The sequence below is a fragment of the Belonocnema kinseyi genome, chromosome 9 (assembly GCF_010883055.1).
Source record: "Belonocnema kinseyi isolate 2016_QV_RU_SX_M_011 chromosome 9, B_treatae_v1, whole genome shotgun sequence".
Classification (NCBI taxonomy): Eukaryota; Metazoa; Arthropoda; class Insecta; order Hymenoptera; family Cynipidae; genus Belonocnema; species Belonocnema kinseyi.
Genome location: NC_046665.1, coordinates 8,939,920 through 8,952,157, shown reverse-complemented (window position 1 = coordinate 8,952,157; position 12,238 = coordinate 8,939,920). Strand labels below are relative to the sequence as shown.

The window sequence follows — 12,238 nt, the reverse complement described above, 5'->3', positions numbered from 1 at the left end:
TAAAAAACTTAACTGAATAGAATGGTGATAGATAATTTTTTAATGTGAAAAGTTATCGTGAAATGTCTACCAGTATAATTTGTGAATAATAATGCGACAAATTGTTAAAATAACAGGTCACTAAAAGCAACTTGACTGATTTGTGAAACTGACTGTAAAAACTGATTGCTTCCATATTTGTATTTTTTTATTCAATAAAACAGCTTTATGTTTTTTAGAGAGCGATTTGTAGTCACCATTTATATGTGAAGTTAACTATAAACAATTGTTATTATTCAATTTCAAACATCACGAAATATTCATTTATTTTTAAAAAATTGTCATTTTTGATAGAAAAAAATTGTTCTTATCTGTAAATACTTTAAATTATTGTGACAATTGGAATTTTTATAGAAATTTTTGAGGGATAATTTTTGAATTTTGGTTTTGCAATTGCGGATTTTTCTTTATCTTCCGAATTAATGTAGATATTCTTAATGACAAAATAGGTTATATCATATTTGTTCCATTACAAAAAAAGTTAATCTGATAACCAAAATAAATAAATTAATTGAAATCATTGGCACTTGAACAGTGAAAAGATTTTTTTTCACTATAACTTCTTCAAGTTTTTATAAAAAATATTTGCAATAAATATTCTCATACACAATTAACAATTGTTAAGAAAATGTTTTAAGCGACATATTTTAATCAGCGATTTTTTCCTGGCCAAAGTCTTATATTTACTTACTTCATTTCTTTACAAAATCGATCATTGTTTTCATTTAAAAAATATAAACAAAAATATATCGTTTTTCCGAATATGTACATCAATTCAAATGATAAAGGAAACATCGAAATAGAAAAAACTACAAATTCCAAATTGTTGCTAAGAATTGTTTATAGCCATTTTAATCATTGTTGTTTTATAAAACTCGTGACTAACAATCACTCTCACAATAATTTACAGCGTTTTGATCAACACTAAATTTCATGCAACAAAAATTACAATATTTTGCTATTTTTTAATTTAATTTGTTCATATTAGGTAATTGTAGCACACAACCATTTAATTATTTGTATTCTGGGAAGACTTGCGCTGATTTAAGATTACTTTCATTATATGCAAATCGTTCTTAAAGAGTCAGGAAAGGCAAACAATACAGTGAACCCTGGATATGGGGTCCCCTGATTTAGTTCTTCCAAGAATTGACGCCGCGCTTCAAGTAGGACTAAAAGGAGATGCGCTGCGTGAGCGGCGGTTGCTCTGGCATGAACAAACAATAGCGTTTTCTACAAAACGGCCGTCTACTTGGGTAATTACCTACAAGGTCATCCCTAATGTCGGTGCAGTATCAGAGTTTCACTGTATATAGATGACGTACTAGGCCAGAATTTATTTTTTGACCGTGAAATTTACAAATATTTAGGAGAAAAATCAGTTATAGTTTAATTTTAAAAGCTATTAAATTAATGAGTTGAAGTGTTATTATTTCAATTATAATGCGTTTGATGTTGAAAATTATCGACAAAAAAATGTTTCATTTGACATTTATTATTTATTGAAATATTTAGAAGTTCTACAAAAATTTTAAAAATGATTTTAAGTTATATCAAATTTAAAACAACTTCTATATTTCTCAAGATTTGGAAATGAAGATGTTAAGGTTTTCTAGCATGTCTTAACCATTTGAAATAAAAATAATAATTTAACTTCTAATTTACGAAGTGTACAATTAAAAAAATTGAATTTTTCAGTTTTCAATGTTTCCAACTTAAAATTGCTTAGAATAATAAAATTTAGAAAATTTTTAATTCCATTGATTAATTCCTTAATTTCAAGCAATGAAAATAATATAGTAAATTTATACTTTTTAGAATTGAATCTGAATCTTTGAACTCTATAATTTATAAAAGTTAAAAATTCTAAATTTTAATGTTTACCTGCATTTTATTTGAACTTGTTTCTGTTGAAAAGTGTTAGTACCTTCCATTTTATACGCGTAAACTATTGAGCATTCAAATACAAAATTTGTGAAATAAAAACCTTTGCCAAACATGAAAAAACAGGAAACTGACTGGGAATTTTTTTCGTCGATTAAAATGGCCACTCGGATATCTCGCATGTCCATACAGACTTAAAAATTATTACTTTTATCAATTTTGATATTCGAGCTCAAACATTTTTATGTTCGTTATGGCAGTATAAAACCAAAATGGCAAAAATACACCCCAAAAAATTTTTATGGCGAAACTACAACAAATAATTTATACAGCCATGATTGTTTATGTTTGGCGAGTCTGGGCATTTTTGGTAGATTTTTGGACGTTGATTCCAAATTCAGTGACGAAAATCCTCCAGCACGCTAAGATTTATATGAAACTTTTATAAAATGAAAAGAAAAAACGAAATGTGATAGAACTTTCTACTCGGGTTGCTAAAAAAGACTGTAGCTTCGATTAAACCCTCAATTAAGGTAAGTAGTCAAGTAAAAGACTCTATCAAGTTTCTTTGATTTTTTCAAGTCACTCAAATATAGGCAAAAACGCGATGGCAGACATTTGTCGCCGGGTGCGGAATGAGCATCAAAAGATTCATCAATAATGGCTAAGAACTGTCTAATTGTTCTGTATGCTGATCAGATCTTGCAATTTCTTCTGTTTATATCGAAGTCAAATCTGAACTATTCTAGGATTTTCGGCAATTTGTTTTTATCGTTTTTCAAACCGGAAATACCCTAAATTTGTTACATTAAATATCACGTAGTGACCATTTTAAATTGTTGCGTATTCGTTGGTCACTGCAGCAATGTTTTGGACCGTTTAATTATCGAATAGTCAGAATAGACACGTTGAGTCGTTGGCGTTGTTTGTGTTAGAACTAAACTGTTAGAAAAAATTCGTACGTCACACCAAAGTGCGAAGTTGTAATGATACGGTGCGATATTTTGGTACGAAGAAGCATTTCTTCTAATAAAATACACTGCTCAGATGTAAAGTTGGTAAATTTACGAACTCTCAACTTCCCAGTTTTGAAAATACTAACGAATCACACCGAGGAGATGTGAAAGCCTTGCTTAATCTAAACTTAAAGTTTCACTGGAAAGTGTGAAATCAAATACTAAGACGGAGCGAGAATAGTAAATTTCGATACGTGTGCGAGATTTGATTATTTAGCGAATGAGACGTTTTTCGCACTAGCGAAGCGAGTGAGAAAAGTCTCACTCGCTAAAAATCACCTCTGACACAAATATCGAACAGTATTTAATACCATGAAAGGCGAAAAAATCTTTTCAAAGTTGAGATTTTGAGGTTAGAGTGATATAAACATACAATCGACTCTATACGGTGCGAAAACAAACACCGATAAGTTGCTTTTCACGCGCACGCGTTGTTAACTTGTATAGGCTTGTGCGAGCTAAAGAAGTTAGAAGATAAATTTATAATTAAAAAGATAATTTTTCAAGAAAAAAAATGTCAACAATATTGTTCAATTTTTATATTTCGAAACGAATTTTAAACTGACACAATAAGCATTAAACCAAAAATGGACTAGTTAAATTTTCAGATAAAATATTGAATTTTCAACAAAATAAATTAATTTTTAATCAAAAAAATTTACTTTTAACAAAAAATGGAAGAATTAAATTTGCAGTAAAATATTAATTTGGAATAAAAAAAACAATCAAATCTACAACAAAATAGTCCAATTTTTAACCTACGCAACATGTAATACCAGAACGATGTAAGAGATTCTGAATCTGTGTTGTTTTGTGCTACATTGTCAATATCTCGAGCATTCGTACAGTGTGTTGTAATTTTTAAAATCAAATTAGGTTCCACCTTCTTAAAGTGCGTGAAGTAAGTGTTCTTCGACGTGAAATCTTACGCTTTTAAGAAAATAAGGACTCGACGAATAAAGCAGCGGATTACAATATGAAATCCCAAACGATTTTATAAACAATTTTTTATTTTTCACAGGTATAAACCATATTTTGCGTTCGATTCACGGCTCGTTCCCAGCCAGTCACATTCGATTGAAATCAAAGGCTTTATCATTCATCAGTTTTCGTAAATAATCTGTCGCAATCGACAAATAACTTTTACGAATGCTGATTAAAATAAGTTTTACTGCTGATTCAAACAAATCCAGTTGGTTTTTATTACCTTGGCGTATTAGCAATCTAATTTCTAACAAGTGATTACTGCCAAGTACATAGTACAGGTTACAAACAGGGATGGATTTACGATCACCAGAAATAGGCGAGTGAGACGACACAAAGAAATGGTAACATTTTGTGCAGTTGCTCTGACCCATGTGGTTTGATATATCTCCCCTGGAATAAATTAGACTATTGTAAAGGAATTAGAACTTATTAATTACCATTTAGCAAAAAGCGCAAAAAGCAACCGTCAGATGGGAATCCCGAGTTCTTTCCAATTTAATGAAGTTAAACGACGATAGATAGCGCTGGCGTCCCAATTCTCGCTAAATCTCGAATAAAAATGGAGAATGAGAAGGTATTGCTTTTATGTAACATTTCACTTTGTTGGTTTTTCTTAAATCTCCACGTTTTGAGGCCTTTTGATTCGGAAAATATTATTTTTACGAAGGTTTCTGTCTGTATGTAGTATGTATTTTGTAGGCACGATTACTTTCGAAAGATTGAACAAATTGGATTCAGCTTTTGGCAGATTTTTTAAGTCCTAAAAAGAATGAAAAAGTTAGCAATACAGCTATTTTGAATGAAAATTCAAAAAGTGAGTGCGTTTAAAAAACTGTTGACCATTTCTTTCAAGATTAAAAAATCTATGTACAGTTTTTTATAATACTCGGAAATTCGAACAATATATTCCTATGACTTTTTTCGATAAAAATAAAATTATCAGAATTATAGAATTTTTAAAATCCAAAAAAAACAAACTAATATGAACATTTTAAGCCAAAAACGGCATGATATGAGAAAAAGTCACGAGAAGAAAAACTTTTATTTTTGAAAGCTTTAAAAGATCATCATAACAACTTTTTTAATTTTGTCGAAAAGTTGAAAATTCAAATTCAGATCATACAGAAAATTATCAAAAATAACAAATTCCATTTTGCGGTCAACCTATATAGGATCTGAAAAAAAATGAATGAACTAAAATTGCGAACCGCGCGCAGAGCACCCCGTGAGAATGTACCCGCACGGCGGACATATTTTTTGATTGGTAATCTATTTCTGTATTGGGGATATATCTATCCACGTTTCATACTATTGGCGCAGTTTTATTATTTGAAAAATTCTAATTTTTGTAATTAAATGCCAACAATAAGTGCAAAAAATGGTAATTGTTATCTATTCGATTACTATAACACATACGAACATTGTAATTTAGGACACTATTAAAATATGAATAACTAGTAATAAATAAAAAAAATACACTGCATTATCGGGTACAGTAATCTACGCGGTTTTTTATTGACGTTAAGGGTTGGAGCCCAAAAATTGTAGCCGGTATTTTCTAGGAGTGTTTTACTTATTCGTAATTGTTTTGTTTTTTTCGCTGAATTTTGTTTGTTTTTTTTTTATTTTGTTTTTTTGGCTGAAGGCAGCCAAGCAGGATTTAGTTAAATGCATCAGCGGTGTTGTTTATTTGGTTTTTTTATTATTACTGTTGGATTGCGCGTATAGCTTAGAGTTTTTTGAAGAACAAAAGTGTAATATTTTTCATTTTGAATTTTTTCGACAGTAGCGTAAGTTATTTTTTGGTAATTTTGGGGAGACAGGAGTTGTTCTTAAAAAATAATTTTTTGCACATTTTGATCGCCCAAAAAAAGCCGAAATTCTAGCGCTGTTGATTTTTTTAATTTGCTCTAGTGGAATTGTGGGCGGACAGCACCTCAAACCGAAAAGTCCGTTATTTGGAGAAAAATAAGAGAGCCCAAAAATCGTCATTGGTGCCCAAGAAGAGACCAAAAAAAGCCCAAAATTATGATATGCTTACATTTAGTTTAGGTGCATATTTAATTTTAAGAGTAGTTTTTAGAAGAAAGGGGTTGTTTTTTCAAAATTAATTTTTGCATTTTTGAAGATCCCCAAAAAAGCCCAAAATTCTGGCGCTGTTGATTTTTTCAATTTTTTCATTTTTCTGTACTGGAGGTGCTAGCGGTCAGAACCTCCACTTAAAAGTCCGGTTTTTTGAGAAAAATAAGAGAGCCCAAAAATCGTCATTGGTGTCCAAGAAGAGCACAAAAAAGCCCAAAATTCTGATATGCTTACATTTAGTTTAGGTGCATATTTAATATTAAGGATAGTTTTTAGAAGAAAGAGGTTGTTTTTTCAAAATTAATTTCTGCATTTTTTAAGATCCCAAAAAAAGCCCAAAATTCTGGCGCTGTTGATTTTTTCAATTTTTCTGTACTGCAGGTGCTAGCGGTCAGAACCTCCACCTAAAAGTCCGGTTTTTTGAGAAAACTAAGAGAGCCCAAAGATCGGCATCGGTGCCCAAAAAAGCCCCCAAAAAAGCCAAAAAAAGCCCAAAATTATGGTATAAATATTGATTTCGAAAACAAATTGACTCGTAGGATACAGATCAAACTCTTAAGTTTTTAATCGACATTGTTTGAATAATAAATAATTCTTGTAAATTTTCAAAGCAACATACAAAAGAATCATCGGATAGACGTTCTTAGTTGACACCGTAAACAAATTGTCTTGTAGAAGAAAGGGAAAACTCAGGCCGACAAATATTAAAGCCAGAAAGCAGACTAAACATTTCCGAAGGATTTTGATGCACTGAATCCAAATCCGAACTCAAAATTGCGCTTGTGCGTCAGGTTTTCAAGATATCCTAATCTAAAAGTGCAAAAAACGCGTTTTTTAGCTGTTTTTAAGGAAATAGAAAAGAAGATAGAAAACAAGAAAAATGTCTACCACAAAGCTAATATGGAATTTGAAAGTGCTAATCTTTCCCTTTCAAACCTACTTGGATTTATTAGGATATCTTTATTTTCCACCAAACTATTGTAATTTAAAATTTTTTATTTTAGGGTCTTAACCCATTAACGCTGAGGTGTTCAGATTTATACAACGCATTCTCTATTGCTGACGGTACGATATTTTTTCTTCAAAATATTATCTCAGGGGTTTTCGAGGGCGCCCTTTCTATTGCCGGCGTCAGTTTTTTGTTATAACCCCTAGAAGATCCAATATGACGGCCACAATTTAGGGCTTTAAAAAAGAACAAAGGATTCCGCACAAAATACCAGCAAAAAAGCGTACAGTCGTTTGGAACCAAACTTTGCACATTGATAAAACAATAAAAAATATGGAACCTGCGTCTTCTCATTTCTACGGAAGCCTTTTCCTAGGGGTAGAAACTACCCCTAATAAGCCAAAAGCATGCTAACCCACTTGACTCAGGGAACAATAGGTTTAGACGCATATTTTTCTTGGAATAATGAAGTTCCATGCCACAAGTGTGTTAACCCACCTACCTGCTAATCCACCTAAACCCAGAAATCACCCCTACGAAATCATAAGCAGGCTAACCCACCTAACCATGGGAGTAGCGAATTTAGTCGTTTACATTTCGTGAAATAATTGAATTCCACACTACAAGTGGGCTAACCTTGAAATGAAAATTTTCAATTTAGCGTATTAACCCATTAACGCCGAGATGGTATGCCACTGTCGCTTGAAAATGTTACCTGAGGGGTTTTCGCGTGTTCCTTTTCGATCGACTCAGTTTTTTGTTATAACTCCTAGAAGAGCGAATATGAAAAACAGTTAGGGCTTTAAAAAAAAAACAAATTTTACTATTATAATTCATTTAATATTGTAAATTTATTTAGGATTTTCCAGCTTACTAAGGCTTGACTCAATATTTTCCAGCCACTTAAGGCTGGACTTGGGATTGTACAGCTAAGCAAGGAAGTGCTTAATATTTTCCAGTCAATTGAGGCAAGACTTTAGATTGCCCAGCCAATCAAGGAAAGACTTACGATTGCCCATTCAGTTAAGGCAACACTTGGGATTGTCCAGCTACGCAAGGAAGTACTTAATATTTTCCAGCCAATTAAGGCAAGACCTTAGATTGCCCAGCCAATCAAGGAAAGACAAGACACAGAGTGCGCAGTAGCATTCCGCGCAGTCCGTCTTCTTTTGTTTTATCAATGTGCGAAGTTTGGTTCCAAAGTACTGCACGCTTTTTTGTTGGTATTTTGTGCGGGATCCTTTATTCTTTTTAAAGCCCTAGATTGTGGCCGACATATTGGATCTTCTAGGGGTTATAACAAAAAATTGACGCCGGCAATAGAAAGGGCGCCCTCGAAAACCCCTAAGATAATATTTTGAAGAAAAAATATCGTACCGTCAGCAATAGAGAATGCGTTGTATAAATCTGAAAACCTCAGCGTGAACGGGTTAAACGCTAAAATAAAAAATTTCAAATTACAATATATTGGTGAAAAATAAAGATATCCTAATATATCCAAGCAGGCTTAAAAGAGGAAGACTAGTACTTTCAAATTCCATATTAGCTTTTGCGCTAGAAAATTTTCTTGTTCCGTTACATAACCTCAAACACAGCTAAAAACGTGTTTTTTGCACTTTTAGGTTAGGATATTTTGAAAACCTGATGTACAGGAGCAATTTTGAGCTCGGATTCGGATTTAGCGCATCAAAATCCTTTGGAAATGTTAGGTCTGGTCTCTGGCTTTAAAATTTGTCGGCCTATGTAATCAATGGTTTTTGTAAATTTTCAAAGCAACATACAAGTCATCTGATAGACATTCTTAGTTGACTTCGAAAACTAATTGAATCGTAGGATAAAGGCAAAACTTTAAAAATTTTAATTAAAATTGTTTAAATGGTTAATAGAGCTTGTAACTTTGCAAAGCAACATAGAGAAGAATCAAAATTTGCGAAATTTAAATTAGACCAAAATCATGACCGGGTGCTCTCTCTTTGATACCCGAGAATCAAGATTCTTAGGTATCAAAGAGAGAGCACCTGTTCGTGGATGCTGTCAATTTCTACCACTTAAATTTTTCTTGCCTTGATAAGGGTACTGTAAGAGTACCGAAACGTTGATTACAATAAGATTTTTGGTTTTCGTTTATTCGTTGTGGTCCAAATTTGGTCGTTGGATTCTTGTTTTGTTTAACAGGATTTCGCATCAATAGAGAAGAATCATCGGATAGACTTTTTTAGTTGACTCCGTAAACAAATTGACTTGTAGAAAAAAGGAAAAACTTCTAATTTTTTAATTAAAGTTATTTAAATAACTGATCTATCTTGTAAATTTTTAAAGCAAAATAGAAAACATTCATCGGATACACATTCCAGGTTGACTCCGTAAACAAATTTAATTGTAGAAAAAAGGGCAAAATCCTAATTTTTAAATTAAAATTATTCAAATAATCAATGGTTTTGTAAATTTACAAAGCAACACATAAAAGAGTCATCGGGTAGACGTTCTTAGTTGACTTTAAAAACAAATTGATTCGTAGGATAAAGGCAAAACTTTAAATTTTTTAATTAAAATTGTTTAAATAATTAATAGTGCTTGTAAATTTGCAAAGCAACATAGAAAAGAATCACCGGATAGACTTTCTTGGTTGACTCAGTAAACAAATTGACTTGTAGAAAAAAGGGAAAACTCCTAATTTTTTAATTAAATTTGTTTAAATGACTGATAAATCTTGTAAATTTACAAAGCCAAATAGAAAACATTCATCGGATACACATTCCTTGTTGACTCCGTAAACAAATTTAATTGTAGAAAAAAGGGCAAAATCCTATTTTTTAAATTAAAATTGTTAAAATAATCAATGGTTTTTGTAAATTTGCAAAGCAACATACAAAAGAGTCATCGGATAGACATTCTTATTTGACTTCGAAAACAAATTGACTCGTAGGATAAAGACCAAATTTTAAATTCTAAAATTACAATTGTTTAAATAATTAATAGTTCTTGTAAATTTGCAAAGCAATATACAAATGAGTTTTCGGATAGACATTCTTAGTTGACTCTGTAAACAAATGGTCTTATTGAAAAAGGCCAAACTTTCAATTTTTTATTTAAAATTGTTTAAATAATTAATAGTTCTTGCAAATTTGCAAAGCAACATACAACCGTTTCATCGGACAGACTTTCTTAGTTGACTTCGTAAACAAATTGACTCGTAGAAAAAAGTCAACTCTTAATTTTTTGAAATTAAAATTGTTTAAATAATTAATAGTTCTTGTAAATTTACAACGCAATATGATAAATTAAACGTATCCTTTAAAGAAGAGCCATTTATGAAAATTGTTTACATAATTACAATGTTTGAAGACTATATAAATGCTAAAAGCCATAAATGAGCTCCACTCGAAATCGGCACGATCACTGTAACTTAATCGCTAGGAATATTTACATCCAGTAATGTACATTCTCAGAAATTCCCTCTAAACGATAAAATCGGTCCTTTAATCGTTACAGTAGAATACTTTAAAAGCAGATTCTTTTCACTCTTAAATGATCTAGTTTAACGCTAAAAGTATGTACTTTAATGGTTAAGCGATTCTATTTTAAAAGCGCGATGATGCGATTCCACACATACGCACACGCATGCGAATAAATTATTTTACGGTAAGAGTACGACCCACTTTAACCGTTAAACTGCACCTTCTACGCGTGAAAGTAGAATCGCTTATCGTTGAAACGATTCTTGGTTAAACGACTCGAACTTTAACCGATAAAGGATCTGTTTTCAAACTTAATTCTCAAACGATGACACTTTAACCGCTGAAGTATTCCTTTATCGTTAAGAGGACATTTCTGAAGGTGTAAAGAGATCCCCCGAAAGTGCCTGTTACGCTTTTCTATCATTCTATGGGAAGGTGCGACCAACTTTCAACTATAGGATAATTACTGTTTCCTACAATTAATAATTGCAGATTGATTACTTACGACATTTTCTGTCATTATTTAATTAAATAAACAAAGTCATTCTGAAAATTAAACGTGCTTATATACAGTATAATATCAAAATTACACATAGAACACTTTGTCATTCGTAAATCTTTATATTCTGTATTCACTAATTGTTATGCTAGGAATGCTTTCAATCCTACTCTGAGTTTTGTTTTTTCCTCTATTAAAAAATTGGGGTAGGAGTTAAACCACCAACGTGCATTACGCAAACAATTGTAAGCTCACTATTGTGCACAAGTTAGGATAGATAGTCTTAAAAGAGGCAGGACACATGAAATCCGTATCGCAGCCTAACTTACCGGGCCATCTTACAACCGGACAAAACGTCTGGCACGCGGATTTTCGAGTGCTTTTCATTGAAGATAATTGATCTTCAAACGGTCAGACGGAAGAAAATTATTCATTTTTTAACAATTTCAATTGCAAACATAAATATGCTGCAACCAGAGAGGAAGTAGCAGATTGACAATTTCTTAAGTTTTATATAAAAAAATATATGATATTAAAAGTTTCAACCGGTAGAAAATAATACATAAAAAATGTCTCTAGTTCTCGGACTATAATTTACGAGCGGTCCCTAACTAGACATCCATAATAATGACATTTTGTGACTTTTACTTACCTAATTTTATTGTGATATTTCGCTCTAACTCATTTTTAAAACGAACAGTCTGCACCCCAGAAATAGCTTTAACAATGGTTGATTTTCCATGTGCTACATGACCAATTGTACCTGAAAAAGGGACATTAATCGTTTTAATCGTCTCGTCTTAACAAGTTAATAAAGTTAATAAACAACGATCAGAAAAATCAGCTTCAAACTTAGATTCTAAGCATGTATATAGAAGAGTCGCCAGTATCACGAAGAAGCTGTTATTGAGGATGTTGAAAGAACGCTAAACCTTTACGGTATTTTTAATTATTAAACATGGCTAATTTGATAGTTTTTCTGATAACCTAAGCCCATGTTTATTTTATTAAAACTTTACAGTAAATAATAAGCTGAAATGTTCACAAATATTTAATGATAATTCAACCAACAACAGTGGAATTCTTACTTGATGTTATTTGATGTTTTTTCATCGTTGTATAATGGTAAAACTATTCCTCTTAAGTTTTACAAACTCCTAAAGATATAACGACATTTCCTAGTAAGGTTTTATTTACTACTTTTTGACTGATTTTATATTTCTTATTTTTGTTTAGAAATTTTTTATGCAGTTTTAGTGTACATACTTTTATTTTTATTTTATAGACAAGAATAATGATAATCATATAATTACATACTTATTTG

At 31.5% G+C, this 12,238-nt stretch overlaps 1 protein-coding gene across 1 annotated transcript in view; it reads right to left on the bottom strand.

The window, feature by feature from the left end:
* The window catches only part of LOC117180409 (eukaryotic translation initiation factor 2 subunit 3, Y-linked), a 229,838-nt gene extending 217,811 nt beyond the window's left edge, over nt 1-12,027 (bottom strand). The window contains exons 1-2 of the mRNA XM_033372910.1: nt 12,003-12,027; nt 11,567-11,713 (exon numbers count right to left, since the gene is read on the bottom strand). Coding sequence (XP_033228801.1) covers nt 11,567-11,713; nt 12,003-12,027 — 172 coding nt within the window. The remainder of the gene's footprint in view (nt 1-11,566; nt 11,714-12,002) is intronic.
* Nucleotides 12,028-12,238: the final 211 nt, after the last annotated feature.